The 19,683-nt window shown below is 41.3% G+C and overlaps 1 protein-coding gene across 9 annotated transcripts; it reads right to left on the minus strand.

Annotated features, from left to right (window-relative positions):
* Window positions 1–10,770: 10,770 nt before the first annotated feature.
* Window positions 10,771–18,593, minus strand: LOC137239633 (protein transport protein Sec24C-like). Of its 9 annotated transcripts, none has more exons than XM_067765162.1 (8): window positions 18,349–18,593; window positions 17,728–17,793; window positions 17,189–17,666; window positions 16,898–17,124; window positions 16,300–16,837; window positions 16,092–16,242; window positions 12,001–12,325; window positions 10,771–11,941 (listed from the first exon to the last, which is right to left on the minus strand). In XM_067765162.1, exons 4-5 carry the CDS (start codon window positions 17,041–17,043, stop codon window positions 16,666–16,668), a joined length of 318 nt encoding a protein of 105 aa, XP_067621263.1. In that variant the 5' UTR covers window positions 17,044–17,124; window positions 17,189–17,666; window positions 17,728–17,793; window positions 18,349–18,593; the 3' UTR covers window positions 10,771–11,941; window positions 12,001–12,325; window positions 16,092–16,242; window positions 16,300–16,665. The 9 variants fall into 9 exon arrangements, with proteins under 9 accessions (XP_067621263.1, XP_067621262.1, XP_067621264.1 ...); XM_067765161.1 differs by having other exon boundaries at window positions 17,864–18,593; XM_067765163.1 differs by having other exon boundaries at window positions 18,450–18,553.
* Window positions 18,594–19,683: the final 1,090 nt, after the last annotated feature.

The raw sequence follows: 19,683 nt of genomic DNA on the forward strand, positions 1-19,683 counted from the left end.
CTGAAAGGTTGGAGATCTGTGGAAAGGGAGCTTATTAGCTTAATGCTTAAGATGATGCGGGAACAACCAAGTAAGCCCCTTCCAACCTTTGATTCGGGGGATGGTATAATGGTGTGAAGATGATAGCGTGCGACAACATCGCGAGCTTGCGGTGGCTTGAGGAAGTGGTTCCAAACCTCCAAAGGCAAGGCACGAACGCGCGGTTTGAGGTGGTGGATAAAGCGTAAATCCCCACGGTACCAAAAGTTAAGGTATGAATACCATGCGTGATGAAGTCGGAGGATACACTGCGACTTTTGCAGAATCAGAATCCGAACATACCGACACAGGATTGGAAGGTACTTACTGTATCTCGGCCTACCGAGGATGGTCAGTTCTACATCTTCCAAATAAACAAGCAGGCGGAGGATATTTTGTACACGCAGCTTGGTAAAATGTCCTTTGGCACTGGCAAAATTTACATGCGACTCAGGAAAAGAAGTCCCGAGGATAAAAACCCTAACACGCTAGAGGTGGGCGAAGTCGAAAAGGACCTCAAAATCCTAAGGGAAAAAAGACAGGTGGAGGTCCCCTACGTCACCACGAACGTGCTGGAAGAGGACCAGCCGCTAAATAGTGCTGTGACTCGCACAGAGGAACACCCTGCTCAACAGTCACGAGAGGCTGAAGGGGACCTCGAATACTCTAAACCAAAAGGGCAAGGGGAGGACGACGACGTCAAGACGAAGGTGCTGGAGGGGGACAAACAGCCCAATGGTGCTGCGAGTCCTACAGATAAACCTCCAACACAGTAAAGTGGCGTCGAGCGAACTCCTCCTAACCCTTGAGGAGGGTTCGTTTGACGTGGTGCTGATCCAGGAGCCGTGGCTCTCATCGGGAGGACAGGTTTCTGGACTTAGCGCGCGCGGGTTTGGCGTTTACTACGCGCAAACGGAAGGACGGGTGCGAGCTGTAGTAATGGTAAGGAAACAGCTGCATTCATATATGCTGCCTAATTAACCCACTGAGGATCTCGTAGCGGTGGCCGTTGAGCAAAAGAATAAGCAGGCATTTATCCTGGCGTCCTGCTACATGGCCCATGCTGCGGAGGTCCCACCGATGGAGTGCAAAAGGCTAGTACAGGAGGAAGGGCGCAAAGGGCGGTTGGTCATAGGCGCAGATGCAAATGCGCACCACAATGCGTGGGGAAGTACAGATACGAACGAGAGAGGCGAATCTCTGTTTTGGTACATCCTGCAAACCAATTTGCAGATAACCAACAGGGGAAATGTCCCTACATACATTGGTCCAACATCCAGCAATGTTCTGGATATTACATTGAGCTCCGAGCGTGATATATCTAGGTATGATTGGATGGTTCTTGATAGACCATCCTTCTCCGACCATGCGTATATCAGCTTCAACATCCCCCTAAAGAGGGTAGAGAAGGGAGGAACCTTTAGAAACCCTAGGTCAACGAACTGGACTAAATTCCAGGAACATGTAGAAACAAAACTGGGACAACCCAAAGAGGTTGCTAATGTAGAGGAACTGGAGGAGTCGAATGAATTCCTAACAAGGACGCTTATGACTGCGTATAACAAAGCTTGCCCTCTAAGAAGATTCAGAGGAAAAGCAAAGCCGCCATGGTGGAGCAATGAGCTGAGTCTTCTAAGAAGACAGGTAAATGAAATGTTTAAGCTCGCAAAGACCGCGGAAAGCGAAGCGTGTCGGGACGAGTACAGGGATCTACTGAGGATCTACAAGCGTGAAATTACCAGGGCGAAGAGAAACTCATGGAAAAGTTTCTGTACGGACATAGAGTGCTCCAGCGAAACAGCACGGTTGAAAAAAGTCCTAGCAAAGGGAAACATAGTCCAGGGACTAATAAAGAAAGAGAACGGGGAATGGTGACGTAATAGTGAGGAATCCCTTGAGGTGCTTCTCGATACACATTTCCCATCGGGAGACGGTTTAGAGGAGCCAGCAGACATCACTCACACTTCGATCACGGAGCTAGTAGTGCCGGGCTTGGTGACCGATACCAAGATCGAGTGGGCAGTGAAGAACTTTTCTAAGTTTAAATCGCCGGGCCCAGATGGTATATTCCCGGCCATGCTACAAGTCTCAAGTAGGGCGGTCGTGGAATGGCTTAAAATAATATTCGATGGGTGCATACGACTGAATCATGTACCGCACTCTTGGAGAACTGCTCGTGTAGCTTTTCTACCAAAGGCGGGGAAGATCGGTCACGTGTATCCCAAAGACTATAGACCCATTAGCTTAACATCATTTCTGCTCAAAACCTTTGAGAGGCTGATAGATGTGTACATAAAGTCCAACGTGGATGAAAAGCTGCTCTCCACAACACAGCATGCGTACACCAAAGGCAAGTCGGTAGACACCGCATTGCATAGGGTGGTAATAAGCATAGAGAAATCCCTGGAATATAAGGAGTATGCTCTAGGAGTATTCTTGAACATTGCCGGGGCTTTCAATAATGTTGCAAAATGGGCGATTATGGATGGTCTTAATTACATTAAAGTACATCCTGCCTTAATCAGATGGATCGGCTGCATGTTAAATTGCAGAAAAATTACATCACAATGGGGATTGTACGAGGCCACGAAATCAGTGGACAGGGGCACGCCGCAGGGAGGGGTGCTATAACATCTGCTGTGGACGCTGGTCATCAACCAACTGCTCAGGCAATTCGATGAGGGACCCGTAAAACTTACGGCTTACGCAGATGACGTTGCAATTATCATAAGTGGAAAGTGCCTTCCAACGATTAGTTCTTTGATGGATCGGGCGCTTCGCGATATTCATACTTGGGCATCTAATGTCGGGTTGAAAGTCAATGCGGAGAAGGCGGATATGGTCTTGTTTACAAAGAGGTACAAGATCCCAAATTGAACCAGGCCTAAGTTAGGAGGGGTGACCTTACAGGAGAAACCTTGCACAAAATATTTAGGAATCATCCTAGACAGTAAGCTGTCATGGAAGCTCAACGTGGAGGAGAGGGTCAAGAAGGCCTCAACGGCACTCTATGCATGTAAAATAATGCTGGGGTGTACGTGGGGCCTATCGCCCTCTCTTTCTCATTGGGTTTTTACAGTGATTGTAAGCCCTATTCTATACTATGGAGTTCTTGTTTGGTGGAAAGCCACACAAAAAACAACATACCTCAAAAAATTAGAAGGGGTATGCAGACTATCGATGCCTAGCATTACGGGAACCCTGAAAACAACCCCGACGGCTGCACTGTATGCCATTTTGCACATCCCACCTGTAGACCAGGTAGCAAAGAACAAAGCGTTAACGACCGCAACCAGGCTCGGTGCTTCGGGGCAGCTTGAGCGCAGATCATATGGCCATAGTAGTATAGCGTCATCAATCACAAGACGAACAGACTACATGATTCCCTATCTGCGCTTCGAGGGAGATCTTAAGGCCACAATAGAGGTGGGCGGTTGGCGCAAGGGTGCGCAAATGGCGGACGAGGCGACACATGTGTACACCGATGGTTCCAAAGTAGTGGAAGCAGTAGGGTCTGCGGTATACTGCGCTGATCCGGAAATAAGCAGATCCTACAGGCTGCCGGATTACTGTAGCGTTTTCCAAGCGGAAATATTAGCCGTAACCAAAGCAGTAGAAACCCCAGAAGAGAATAGCTTAAGCTGCAACCGTGTTAACTTTTATATTGACAGTCAAGCAGCAATTAAGGCAATAATCTCGCATAGCACAGCATCTAAATGCGTGTTAGAGTGTAAGCAGTCTCTGGAGAGAATCGGGACAGCGGGAAGCGGACGAACTAGCTAAAAAGGGCGCATCCCTTGAAGCTTGCTCCGTAGATGTCCCAATTAGATTGGGCGAGATTAAGCGAAGTCGAGAGGTGCACATGATCGACCAAGCGGGAAAGGCGTGGGTTCAAGCGCGGGGCTGTAAAGTGTCGAAGATTATGTGTAGGTCTTACAACCGTAGACTAACACAGTTGCTCCTATCATTAAAAAGAGAGGATTGTAGACTCATGACGGGTATTCTGACTGGACACTGCCTTCTGGCGTCACATGCCTTTAAACTGGGCTTGCTCAGTGATAGCAGATGTAGGAAGTGCGGGTTAGAGGAGGAAACGATCGAACACGTTCTGTGCTCTTGCCCTGCACTTTCCAGGCTAAGACTCAAGCTATTAGGAGTGATACAGCTGTCAGATCTAGAAGCAGCAAGTGGCTTAAGTCCTAGGAAGCTTCTAGTATTTGCCAAGAGGACGGAGTTATTTTATAACATAGGTCCTGGTTTTTGATAGGGTTTTTCAGTTTGGTCGTTAAAACAAACTTCTGGTAACACTACGGACTCAATCGGTCTATGTGAGGTCCTCATGGACCGGCCAGTTCAACCTACCTACCTATCTAAATTGTGGGCTTGGTTTTCTCCAAAAGTGGTTCCGCTATGTTACGACCGCTAAGAGCGGCCGGTATACTCACCGTTTTCAGCGGCAGCGCTTTGTTGGAGAATATGAAGAGTTACGGCAGACGATTTGCAAAATTTAAATTTGCATTTCTGCATTTTTTTTTATTATTTTTGTAAATTATGTTCACCGCTTTGACAATAGCGGTGGCGCAAAAACGTTGATGAACGAGTTTCTACCGTCACGACGGCCGTAATATTTTTTGCCATGGCGTGTTGTTACATCACGGTTAACTTCGACGTCTTGTTAGTTTCCACATGATTACTTTTACATGGCAACATTATTGACAACGTACTCTACCTCTATGTAACGGCCGCTATATAGCGGCACCGCCTTCGTGGAAACCAAGCCTTAACGTTTTACATAACGATGTAGCACTTATTTCTTATCAAAAATTAGCAAGCTTTCATAGGCGGGTTCTGATAGAAACACTTTCTTAGACGGAGCGTCGTCTTTCATTCGCATAACATGGCCTAGCCAGCGTAGCCGCTGCTTTTTAAAGCCTTCCGCGATTTACAACCAGATTGACTGAATTTTGTGTGTGTTAGTGCAGTCGGGTGGCTTCGTGACACACATATTTGTTGTCGGCTACACGTTGATGAAAATCAAAAATTTTTTATTTTTTCATTTGACGCTAGCTTATTTGATAGTCGCGGGGTGTGATTGACAAAACGCAGTGTTGTATTTAGTTTGTGTCGACATTCAAAATGAAAAAGTGCGCGGAAGAACAGCAATTTATATTAAAATTTATTGAAAATTATCAATGTTTACCAGCTTTATGGCATGTAAAGCTTTTATTATTATTTAATAAAATTTTTATTAATTTTTTTATTATTTAATAAAACTGCTGTAGTTGCAAGTAAAAAAAAGTCATCATCCGATGGCGACATATTCACGTCCGAACGCTACCATTGTACAGGTCTACAAGTAGGATATGTAGCAGCACGCACATACACAGCCACGCTCACCTGATAAAATGCTTGTCCTTGTTCGTTTTTTTTGTGGATGCTATTTGGCACTGTTGTACTTCTTAGGACAAAAAAAAAGTTTAGTAGCTGCTATCGAAAACTGCTTAAAATTTTTTTTTCTTATATTACAAAGAAATATACTTATTTACTTTCAAACGAGCACTTAATTACATCTCTCTTTAATAACCATATATTTTGGACAATTTTAATTAACAAATTGTGATACTTTATTACCGGGGACGATTGCTAAAACACGACCAAAACCGTCGGGGGAGGTATTAATAGACGCGTTTTGGCCTCGCTTCCAATAATTCGAATACTTTTTTTCTTCGGACTATTGACAACAGGGCAAAACGCGTCTATTCATTTTTCTTTCCGCTTTTTTGGACGGGTTATTGCAGTCGACCTCGGTTTCAAACTGTTTTTCGCGGAGAACTTTTGAACGGGTAGAAAAACTTAACTCACGTGTTTGTATTCTTAATTCTGAAATAACTACGCGTCCTCAGATATCCCAATTGAAGACTTTTTTATAATTTTCTGAAGGACCCATATGGGTGCACTTAAAATTTCCTACTAAATTCGTTCAAAAAAATTTACCATCACAGCAACCCATATCTGATATTCCGATCCCTTTCTTGCTTCCCTGTGTCGCTTTCGACGAAGCAACCCCGGTAATTTTGACACTTCGTTCAGTGTCAAAACTCATGTTCCACGCAGGTTCCACTGGGTTCCACGCTAGTTTGACACTGACCGAAGTGTCAAACTGCCGTGTGTTAGAAAGGGAAAGAAATTGTTTCCCTCTCATACATATCATACTTGTAAACCTGTACAATGATTTAGGCATCTGAAAGAATTTAACGTTAAATCTCACAAGTTTTATGATACAAAATTTAATCTCGACACGCAGAAGATTAAAGTTAAATCTTCATTAAATTTACAGTCATTTGGTTAATTATTACAAATTTTTCAGGTATTATTACGTTACGGTGAACTTCACCGTCTTCTTAGTTTCCACATAATAACTTTTACATTGCAACATTTTTGACAACGTACTCTACCACTATATAGCGGTACCGCTTTCGAGGAAACCAATCCTTTACACTGCCGCACCATCATTTTATGTAGGTTAAAAGCCATGGTAAAAGCGTAACGGTTTTGCGTTGTCAGCAGGCAACAATTTTCACAAAACGAAATACCCAGTAAAGACGTTGCCTGCTTTTTAGAATAGAACAAAATAGATTTACAACCCTTACGCAGCCTAATAAAAGTGTAACACTTTTTCAAGAAAAAACAAGTAAGGACGGGACTGTCTTCGGATGTGCCGAAGACTTCATACCTTTCATGAATGGGGCTGAACAATAATCTTATCCCATTCGTAATCTCCACATAATCGGATGTATAAGATAAGAAATATATAGTGAACAGATGTACATACCTAAACGATTTTTAAGATAAATCTAATATATAAAATTCTTCTGTCACGGTTTTAGAGGCTGAACTCCTCCGAAACGGCTGAACCGATTCTCATGAAATTTTGTGAGCATATTGGGTAGGTCTGAGAATCGGCCAACGTCTACCTTTTTTTCGCTACGTGTATAGGGTCTTGAGATCAAAATGTGGACCTGGGTACCCCTAGAATGTGTTTATACAATATGGATATGAAATGAAAGCTGTTGATGAGTGCTATAGTACCGGATAATTTTCATACCCCTGGGTGACTAGGGTCTCGAGATATAGGCCAAAACGTGGACCCGTATACCCCTAGAATGTGTTTATACAATATGGATGTCAAATGAAAGCTCTTGACGAGTGATATAGTAAGGGTAATTTTCATACAACTGGGAGGCTAGGGTCTCGAGATATAGCCCAAAACGTGGACCTGGGTACTCCTAGAATGTGTTTATTCAATATGGATATCAAATGAAAGCTTTTGATGAGTGCTATAATACAGGATAATTTTCATACCCCTGGGTGACTAGTGTCTCGAGATATAGGCCAAAACGTGGACCCGGGTACCCCTAGAATGTGTTTATACAATATGGATATCAAATGAACACTGTTGATGAGTGCTATAGTACAGGATAATTTTCATACAACTGGGTGACTAGAGTCTGGAGATATAGGCTAAACGGGGGCTCGTGAACGCCTACACAATGCTTTTACATTGTGGGCATCAAATTGAAGCTGTTGATGAGTGCTTTAGTACAGGGTAGTTTTCATACCTATTGGTGACTAGGGTCTCGAGATATAGGCCAAAACGTGGATCAGGGTAACACTAGGATGTGTTTTTACATTATGGGTATCAAATTGAAGCTGTTGATGTGTGCTTTAGTACAGAGTAAGTTTTATGCCGCTGGGTGACTAGGGTCTCGAGATGTAGGCCAAAACGTGGACCGGGTACACCTAGAATGTGTTTTTACATTATGGGTATCAAATTGAAGCTGTTGATGTATGCTTTAGTACAGAGTATGTTTTACACCACTGTGTGACTACGGTCTCGATATATAGGCCAAAACATGGACCCGGATACACCTAGAATATGTTTTAATATTATGGGTATCAAATTGAAGCTGTTGATGTGTGCTATAATACAGAGTAAGTTTTACACCGCTGAGTAACTAGGGTCTCGAGATATAGGCCAAAACATGGACCCGGATACCCCTAGAATGTGTATGTATTATGGATATCAAATGAAAGCTGTTGCTGAGAGCTCTAAAGTTCATTGTGATATTCGATTTAGTCGCATCAACCTGGCAAAACTGATAAATATGCATGCGAAGCCGAAATAAAGACAAGACTTAATAATACCCACATACCTATTTACATACGTCCTATTCGATTTGCCTGAAATTTCGTATATAAATTTGTATTTACGATGCTTTTTTCAGGGAAGTATACCAGAGACGGACTGGGACTGGGATTAGGACTAGGACTGGGACTGAGAGTGAGACTCGGAGTGGGACTGGAACAAAATACATACCACCCTCTGGGACTGGCAATAAGAGATGAAGAAGAAGGAGAAAAACTTGAGAGAAGAGAAAAGAGAGAAGGAGACTGAGAAAGAGATAGAATGAGACGAAGATGGAGATGAAGCGAAAAAGACGGAGGGAGGAGTGAATAAAAAGATTAGGAAAAAATGTAGATGGGTATGCAGATAGGCCAAATTTTGGGCAGAACAACGTCTGCCGGGTCTGCTAGTATAAAATAAAAAATGGCAAAAAACCCCCTTATCTGAACGATCGGTTGTATGGGATATATATTATATATAGCTCCGATCGAAATAATTTTTACAGGAAATCTTCTATGATATATTAGAATATATATCACCAAGTTTCACATTTTGATATTGGAAACTAAGGGAGAAATGGCCAAAAATCTATCTGAACGATCGGTTGTATTAGATAGGTATATACTATATACATATAGCTTCGATCAAAGTGATTTTTTCATGAAATCTTCTATGATATATTAGAATAAATATCACCAAGTTTAACGTTTTTATATTGGAAATTAAGGGAGAAATGGCTAAAAATCTCTATCTGAACGATCGGTTGTATGTGATATATATTATATATAGCTCCGATCGAAATGATTTTTTCATGAAATCTTCTATGATATATTAGAATATATATCACCAAGTTTAACGTTTTTATATTGGAAATTACGGGAAATTGCAAAAATCTTTCTATCTGAACGATTGGTTGTATGGGATATATGCTATATATAGCTCTGATCAAAGTAATTTATCAGAAAATCTTCTATGATATATTAAAATATATATCACCAAGTTTAACGTTTACACTTTCTAAATTGCGGCAGGAATGACCAAAATTGTCTTATCTGAACGATCGGTTGTATGTGAGATATATGTTATAGTGGTCCGATCCTACCGGATCCGATAAATGTCTAATATAATACAAAAATACCAAATTTCATTGAGATATCTCAAAATTTTAGGGACTAGTTTGCGTTCAAACAGATAGATGGACGGACAGACGGACATGGCTATATCAACTCAGTTCGTCGCCCTGATCAATTCGGTATACTTAATGGTGAGTCTATCTTCTATATTTCTAAACGTTACAAACATCGGGCCAAAGTTAATATACCATTTCATGTTCATGAAAGGTATAAAAAAAACGCTATAAGTGTGTGTCTCCACTATTCATCGCAACCGATTCAGCTACAGGTTATACACTATGGCCAACAGAGGTTCGTGTCTCTGCCATTAAGCACAACTTGTTTTGTAAACAGTTATTTAACCACTGACGCGAGTCTTCAACGTTGCTGAGGAAAGTCCAAGCTAGAGGAGATATAGTCCGGGGACTAATAAATACATAAAACATGGAACGGTCGCGGAGTCCATTTTTCATTAGTAAATGATTTAGAAGTGCTGGTCTTGGTCACTGATACCAAGATCGAATGAGCGGCGAACGGTCGCGGAGTCGTGCAGAGCCCTTGGGGAGCTTCTCGATACACATTTCCCATCAGCAGTGCGGCACAGCCTTTATCAAATTTTACAGCCTCATTACCTTTGACGCTATCGTGTCCAACACGATCGTCGTTCTTCTGTTTGTAGCAGAATTAGCAATACGATAGACAAAACGATAATCAAAACCATAACAGCCGACTGTTATAAAATCTCGGTATTCTTTTCACAAAGAGTTGGTTTCGTGTAGTTAATCATGAGCCAATTAATATATATTTAACCACTCGACCTATGGTGAGAAAATTATATGAAAGTTGTTAATAATTAAATTTAAGAATTTAATAAACGAATAGACGATTAAATCAAAGATCATAAAAGTTACTAACTTTTTATTCAAATTACTTGATATATTTTCACACAGTCCCTACACACACAAGTTTGGGAAGCACTATCTGCATAGTTGCATTTTAATTCATTCGTAGGGCTGTCGCCTTCCAGCTATAGATTTGGCAATTCGCCGGAAGTGTCAAATCTGTGTGACGTAATAACCCTGCAAAAACGCTCCACGTCATTTTACTAGTCATTTTACGGTCATTGTGACTTTCTGCAGCGGTTATATTCATAGTCACGTTTGCATGGGCGTGATGAACTTTTGTGACCAAATTTTCCGTTTCGTTCCTATTAATGTGATCGTGCATTCCGCTCCCACTTATAGGATGTGAGCATAGCACTGTGCTGCTCACACACGTCACAATGCTCGTCAAATGGCGGTCATTTTTCCGTCATTTCACTCTACATTTTCGAGTCATTTGACAATCAATTTTACTGCGGTTTTACCATTTATATAACCGCCATATAACGTGAATTTTACCTGCAGATTTACTTTACCTGGAGCAGCCATATGAATAAAATATGAACCAAAAAAATTGAATTTTCAATATTTATTATTTTCAATATTATTATATATGTACATGAACTTGGAACTTATATTAATCCAGTTCATATAAAACAGAAGAACTTTAATAATAAATAAACTCGCTTAATTGGTTTTTGTTTTCCAATTGAAATCTCTTCTAAGCGAGCAAAAAATAATTTTAAGCTTCAGAAAAACCTCCAATTATTTGAATAATCTACAACTTAAAGCTTAGTAGAAATTCAGATCAAGAATATTCAAAGGTGTCGTGGATCCGATTGCTGTCGTAATTGAATAACTTAAAAATGTACGACTATTAATTGAGTCAGACTTATTATTGTTCTAAATCTAATCATTCAAGCAATAATTCTGCAACCCAAAGCAGGAGTATTGATTGGTTTCAAATCTAATTCCGACAGCAATCGTATCACATCCCTTATTATATATGTACGTGATATTGCAACTTAAATTAATACAATTGATATAAAGAAAAGTAAGTACTTTAATAATAACATAAACTCTCTTAATTGGTTTTTGTTTTCCAATTGAAATCTTTTCTAAGCGAGCAGAAAATAATTTTAAGCTGCAGAAAAAACTTCAATTATTTGAATAATCTACAACTTAAAGCTTAGTAGAAATTCAGATTACGTTTACTCTTTTTTCAAATCAAGAATATTCAAAGGTGTCGTGGAATCCGATTGCTGTCGTAATTGATGAACTTAGAAATGTACGACTTGTAATAAAGTCAGACTTATTATTGTTCTAAATCTAATTATTCAAGCAATAATTCTACAACCCTTAGCAGGAGTATTGATTGGTTTCAAATCTAATTCCGACAGCAATCGTATCACATCCCTTATTATATATGTACGTGATATTGCAACTTAAATTAATACTGTTGACATAAAGAAAAGAAAATACTTTAACAATAAATAAACTCTCTTAATTGGTTTTTGTTTTCCAATTGAACATCGCTAACCTGTGTTGGCAAAAGATATGATTATACTGTCTTCGATAGATAGTCGGACGAGGCGCTACTCGGCGAAGTAGAGATGACCGTTGCGTCGGTGGCAGCTGTTACAACAGCAGTTTCTAACTTTACACCATCCGTACAGTGTTATGAATGCTTCACTGCCTTTTCCAATTGCTTGGCGCCAGCAATTTTGCTGTTTGTAAAGCTTTAGCTGTAATGCAAATATATAGATGGGTTAAAGTGGTTTTCGTATGTTATTCAACAACTCACCCTATACCATCATCACAGCCTCCTCATCGATTTTGAATATGTGTACTGTTTCAGTATTCAGACCCAGTTCGTGCAACCGATTCATTCATATACTGTGGGTATTTGAGCCGTAGACGCAATGGAAGATATTTTGATTCTTTTTGAAGTGTAACATTTGTAAACAGTTGGGTTTCTCTGCTGTCACCATCACCACTAGAGAGCTATTGAAGAAACGCTCGACCAAGATAATATGTGAGATTTACACGCATAGATTTCTTCCACCTTTTCACAGTTATTGATGGAGAAAATGCGAAAGCCATATTTACCATCCAATACCGAAATAGAACTGTAGAGGAAGAAACATTTTATAAAATTTAATAAAATCAAAAAATGATAGTTGTGCTAAAATGGGGTAACGTATTGTATGTTAAAGTATAGCGAAGTCTCAGCAGCTTTGTCCTGGTGAAAATTGAGTTTGAATAGGTTTTATTCTTCATTCTTAGAAACATGTACGAAGGTACCTGGTAAGATATTAAAAATCCTCAACGCTTTTTTGCTATAACTTAAAAAAACTCATATTCAAACTTCTACTTAACTTCTACATATCAATAGCTACCTTTACCACCAGGAGTCACTATTGCTTCTATGCCTATGCTATTGTTTCCTACATCGATGAACTTTGTAATAAAATAAACAGCTATCTCCCCAATCTCTCCAGTTTTGTCGCCTCGCGAAACCTGATATTTTCATCAACCAAATCATCGGTGACCTTATTTAAAACATGCCAAATGTCGACCGTGCTTGGGAGCATTGGTGGACCCAACAGAAGAGGAGATCGAGCGCTTGGCATGGGCTCATGAGGCGGTAGAAGTAGGTCGAAGGCAGTTCAAAAGGTTTGCTGCGAGAAACCCTCGGTTCTGCAACCGGTATGAGGAGGAAGAAGCGTCGAATGGCAGAAAGGGCCCAGTCCCAGCCGCGACGCAGGGCAGTCCCATAGACAAGACAAGTAGGCCCAAAGCTGTAAGACAGATGGGCCCCAATAGCGAGGTAGCAACTACCTCGAATGCTGCGAGTCAGAGGGAAGTTCCAACTATGGAAGTAGGAGATAAGCCAAAGGGAGATAACGCTAAGACTCCGACTTTCTCGGAGGTGCTAGAGGGAGCTAAGACTCCGGCTTTCTCGGAGGTGCCAAAGGGAAATAACACTAAGACGCCGGCTTTTCCCGAGAAAATGAGTGATGTGGCAAAGCAGTCACTGACTGTGGCGCTGGTTGATCGTAGCAGTCCTTTCGAACAGATGACTAGTGAAAGGTGGAGATCTGTAGAAAAGGAGCTTAAGATGATGCGGGAATAACCAAGTAAGCTCCTTCCAACCTTTGATTCGGGGGATGGTATAATGGTATGAAGATGATAGCGTGCGACAACATCGCGAGTTTGCGTGGCTGGAGGAAGTGGTTCCAAACCCCCAAAGGCAGGGCACGAACGCGCGTTTTGAGATGGTGGATAAAGCGCAAATCCCCAAGGTACCAAAAGTTAAGGTATGGATACCATGCGTGATGAAGTCGGAGGATACAATGCGACTTTTTCAGAATCAGAATCCGAACATACCGACACAGGATTGGAAGGTACTTACTGTATCTCGGCCTACGGAGGAAGGTCAGTTATACATTTTCCAAATAAACAAGCAGGCGGAGGATATATTGTACGCGCAGCTTGGAAAAATGTCCTTAGGTACAGGCAAAATTTATATGCGACTCAGGAAAAGAAGTCGCGGGTATTAAAGTCCTAACACGCTGGACGTGGGCGAAGTCGAAAAGGACCTCAAAAGCCTAAGGGAAAAAAGACAGGTGGAAGTAGCCCACGTCACTCCGAATGTGTTAGAAGGGGACCCAGATGGTGCTGTGAGTCGCATAGAGGAACACCCGGCACAACAGGTACAAGAGTCTGAAGGGGGCTTCGAACACTCTAAACCAAAAGGGCTAGGGGAGGACGACGACGTCCCGATGAAGGTGCTGGAGGGGGACAAGCAGCCCATTGGTGCTGCGAGTCCTACAGATAAACCTCCAACACAGTAAAGTGGCGTCGAGCGAACTCCTCCTCCTAACGCGCTGATCCAGGAGCAGTGGCTTCCATCGGGAGGAAAGGTTTCTGGAATTAGCGCGCGCGGATTTGGCGTTTACTATGCGCAAACGGAAGGACGGGTGCGAGATGTAGTAATGGTAAGGAAACAGCTGCATTCATATATGCTGCCTAATTACACTACTGAGGACCTCGTAGTGGTGGTGAAATCGCCGGGTTCAGATGGTACATGTCCGGCCATGCTACAAGTTTCAAGTAGGGCGGTCGTGGGATGGCTTAAAATAATATTCGATGGGTGCATAAACTGAATCATGTACCGCACTCTTAGAGAACTGCTCGTGTAGCTTTCCTACCAAAGGCGGGGAAGATCGGTCACGTGTATCCCAAAGATTATAGACCCAATAGCTTACCATCATTTCTGCTCAAAACCTTTGAGAGGCTGCTAGATGTGTACATAAAGTCTAACGTGGATGAAAAGCTGCTCTCCACAACACAACAGGTGTACACCAAAGGCAAGTCAGTAGACACCGCATTGCATAGGGTGGTAATAGGCATAGAAAAAGCCCTGGAATATGCTCTAGAAGTCTTCTTAAGCATTGCCGGGGCTTTCTAAATGAGCGATTATTGATGGTCTTAATTACGTTAAAGTACATCCAGCCTTACCAAGATGGATCGACTGCATGTTAAACTGCAGTAAGATTACATCGCAATGGGGATTGTACGCGGCCACGAAATTAGTGGACAGGGGCACTCCGCAGGGAGGGGTGCTATCAGCTCTGCTGTGGACGCTGGTCATTAACCAGCTGCTTAGGGGATTCTACGAGGGACCAGAAAAACTTACGGTTTACGCAGATGACGTTGCATATGGTCTTGTTTACAAAGAGGTACAAGGTCCCTAATTGGACCAGGCCTAAGTTAGGAGGGGCGACCCTACGGGAGAAACCTTGCACAAATTAGAAGCAGAAAGGCATGAGTGCGAGGAGCTTGAGCTGCTAGCCACCAGGAATAACGCCCGAAAATTCTACCAAAAAATACGGCGACAGACGGAAGGTTTTAAGACCGGGGCAAACTCCTGTAGGAATGAAAACGGCGACCTTGTAACTGATGTCCAGAGAGTGCTTAGATTATGGAGGGAACACTTCTCTGCTCTCCTAAATGGAGGCAGCAATTCACCGCGCAGAGATGAAGAACCCGATCCCGCAATCGATGATGATGGAATATATGTCCCCCCGCCCAATTATGACGAAGTTAGAATAGCAATAACCAGATTGAAAAACAACAAGGCCGTGGGCGCTGATGGATTGCCTGCGGAGCTATTCAAGTTCGGCGGCGAGGAGTTGGTAAGGCGCATGCAGCAGCTTCTTAGCAAAATATGGGCGGACGAAAGCATGCCCGACGGTTGGAATCTAAGTGTTCTTTGCCCAGTCCACAAGAAGGGGGATACTGCAAAATGCACCAACTATCGTGGAATCAGCCTTCTTAATATCGCATATAAGGTCCTTTCAAGTGTATTGTGCGAAAGATTGAAGCCCACCGTGAACCGGCTGATTGGACCTTATCAGTGCGGCTTCAGACCTGGTAAATCTACCATCGACCAGATTTTCACAATGCGCCAAATCTTGGAAAAAACCCGTGAAAAGAGAATCGACACACATCACCTCTTCGTCGACTTTAAAGCCGCCTTCGACAGCACGAAAAGCAGCTGCCTATATGCCGCTATGTCTGAATTTGGTTTCCCCACAAAACTTATACGGCTGTGCAAAATGACGTTGAGCGACACCATCAGCTCAGTCAGAATTGGGAAGGACCTCTCCGAGCCGTTCGAAACTAAACGAGGTTTCAGACAGGGTCGTTCGGTCTTTACCTTTCTAACTAACAGGAAGGCAAAAGTAATTGTCAAGTGATAAGTTGCCATTGTTTAACATAGTGCAAATACACTAGCGATTCGTCTCTGATCCGCATCGAAAGTTCGTTTCGTAATAGAGAATGTGGCCCTAAGATTAGACATTTTTTTCAATTTGTATTTTGACTTACCAGCAACAACAGAATCATGTTTAATTGTACGCCGCACAAGCAATTTAGCATCATGTAACGAAGCTCAGTTTCTTCCAAAAATTGTTCAACACTGCCACGTAAAATCAATGTACTTGTTCTAGCATTAACGCAACCTTTAAATAATTATAAACTATAAAAATGAAATTAATGTAAAACCTTGGAAAATGTTGAAACGTTCACCACCAACCTGACGTTCTTCAAAGTAATCACTTTGACCCAAAACACTTGAATTAATATCATTAGCTGTAGTCATAACAGCACCACCACAAGCTTTCATTCTACGTTTCCAATCTTCTTCTGGTACATGAACAGCACAGAACATATCACGATCTGCAAAATACTGTGTATCAACATCACCAATTGGCAATTTAGAAAACACAACATTGGCGCCTTACTTAGCTAGTTTATTCTACAGAATACGCCATTCAGCATCAACAATTTTCTGATACTCTTGGACATTAGAGGGCATTGCTGTGGCAGATCATTTTTCCAATAACACTTTGTTGCTCCTTTGATTGGCGCTTCGACATGTACAACCAGCATATACAAGTTGCTATTGAGCCTTGCAACGATTGCATCTAATTGCACCCAATTCACCAAAATTTACAATGGGTGGCTCATATTCACCCTCAACCGTGCGTGCCATTGGTGAGACGGTAAGTTTAATGGACAAAGCTGTTGTTTTTAATAGATCATCTGTTGCAGGTATGCAATACAAAGACGACCTGCAGAGAAGAAAGATCAATGTAATTGCCAAACAAAACATTAATTTCGATTATCGATACCTAACGTAACGTGGCGAGGAGTTACCCTGATCTTCTACCACATATTTTGTGGTCACCAATGGTGGTAATAAACCCTGTTCATTAGTAATAAAAGCACCACCAACGCTATTTTTATTTTCAATGATAACGCTTATCGGATTTGGCATCTGATCGGGATCTAAACGGCGTTGGGCTTGATCATACTGTTGCGGCTGTTGATATTTACCTGTAACAGGTGCAGGTGGTTGCTAAAGAAAATAACACAAAAATAATCATCAGCAAATTTGTAAATTATTAGTTATATTAACATACATTATAACCAGGACGTCCGGACGTGTCCGGGTATTGGAGGTTGACCCGGCTTGGGTGGTTGACTGAGCATTGGCGTCTGTCCAGGTTGCGTTGGTGGCATCATAAAAGCCATCAATAACAAGTGCCAAGAATATATCCGCGACATACCTACCGACCAAAATGATTCAGGGGGTTGTGATTGCCAACCTCACCTACCCGTGGCGAATCCTGTACCTAACAATTTGGTGTGAACAATTGGTGCCAGTTAACCCTCTGAAATAATCGGCGCAATTGTACGCCATTGTGTTGGCATTAATTTGGCAAAATGCAAAAGCTTTTCATCCTTCTCCCATGACCATTCTGTCTTCTTTATGCTAGGATCAAGCCATTCGTACCAACGTGCCTTACATTGCTTGGCAGATTTGCGGTGCAGCAGTTATGCAATACGTGACCACTGGTTTTTACCATATTTCATTACAGCTGCTTTGAGGATTTCATCCTGAAAGTTATCAATTCAGTTAATAAACGGCCAAGAGTAACCAGTCGCGTCAAATGCTTACCTCAGTGTTTCTCCACACACCATCTTTTATCATAATTCGCGGCATGGTGCTACATAATTGTGATGTCTTTCGATGAGCACAAAAATCAAATAAAAAATTGTTGTCGAAATAAACAGCAAAAATCATTGTATATTACATTTTGGAAAAATTTAGAATAGCACCCCTTAGTTAGGGGCAAAACTTGGTATCAAATGAAAGAGGGAGTTCTCCCGATCACAAATATATATATTTTAAAGTGTGCAAACTTATAACTTAAAAGTTATTTGTTGTTAAAGTTTGCAAATTTAGCAAATTTCTATAGCACTTTAAATTACAATTTACACATCTTTCAAAACCTTAATCCACATACATATCTATATAAATTGGCAACGATAAACTTAAATTGCATTTTTGTATATTTCACATTTCATTTTTGCATTGTTTTCACTTATTATAAATGTTTTTATTAAATCAATCGCGCTTTTGTAGCAACATGCACATATATATATATATATACATATATTTTATTGATGACATTACAAAGCTGTGCTGCCACATATATATTCGTATACACATATAAAATTTGTATAGAAATTTGCAAACTTTAACACCAAATAACTTTTAAATTATAAGTTTGCGCACTTTAAAATATATATATATGTGATCTGGAGAACTCCCTCTTAATTTTAAATCTTTCCGGAGATATTCCATTTAAAACTCTCAAAATTGAAAAAATTTTCGACCACCAAATGTTTTGCTGTCTCTGCTGAATTAGAAATGGCGGATTTTTTTGCACGCAAAAATGACGTATTTTGCTATCCCTATAAAAATAATAGGTGCGAGAGAGCACGATACATTGTGGGAAAGCTAAATTTGTCAACATGCTATTTCATTTGGAGAATTTTTATTCCAAATCGTCACCCCTGTCAAAATTTCGTGTGTCTGTGTGCGTTTTTGGTCACACGATTTTTGCAGGGAAGGAAAGTGCTCACTAATCACAAACAGAAGATTACGCATTCACGAGTTCGAAATTGCTTCGTTCTGTGCATCTACGTCACAGTTGACTGCTTGAGGGAATGAAAGAGAGAAAAAACAAGAGCTAAAGGAAAATGACGTATGAATTGCCCATAAAAAACAGATGCTCTTTTGTTTACATGCGCAATGCGCAATTTTGTGAATGTGATCTGTGGAAAGTGGTCATGTTAAAAAGTAAACAAACAAGTAAGGAAGGTTAAGTTCGGGTGTAACCGAACATTACATACTCAGTTGAGAGCTATGGTGACAACATAAGGGAAAATAACATTGTAGGAAAATGAACCGAGGGAAATCCTGGAATGTGTTTGTATGACATGCGTATCAAATGAAAGGCATTAAAGAGTATTTTATGAGGGAGTGGGCCATAGTTCTATAGGTGGACGCCATTTAGGGATATAGCCATAAAGGTGGATCAGGGTTGACTCTAGAATGCGTTTGTATGATATGGGTATCAAATGAAAGGTGTTAATGAGTATTTTAAAAGGGAGTAATCCTTAGTTCCATAGGTGGACGCCGTTTCGAGATATCGCCATAAAGGTGGACCAGGGGTGACCCTATAATTTGTTTGTACGATATGGGTATCAAATTAAAGGTATTAATGAGGTGTTAATGAGTATTTTAAAAGGCAGTGGGCCTTAGTTCTATAGGTGGATGCCGTTTCGAAATATCACCATAAAAGTGGACCAGGGGTGACTCTAGAATGTGTTTGTACGATATGGGTATCAAATTAAAGGTATTAATGAGGGTTTTAAAAGGGAGTGGTGGTTGTTGTATAGGTGGTCGCCTTTTCGAGATATCGCCATAAAGGTGGACCAGGGGTGACTCTAGAATGCGTTTGTACGATATGGGTATCAAATGAAAGGTGTTAATGAGTATTTTAAAAGGGAGTAATCCTTAGTTCCATAGGTGGACGCCGTTTCGAAATATCGCCACAAAGGTGGA

This window comes from Eurosta solidaginis, chromosome 2, assembly GCF_040869045.1.
Source record: "Eurosta solidaginis isolate ZX-2024a chromosome 2, ASM4086904v1, whole genome shotgun sequence".
Taxonomy (NCBI): domain Eukaryota; kingdom Metazoa; phylum Arthropoda; class Insecta; order Diptera; family Tephritidae; genus Eurosta; species Eurosta solidaginis.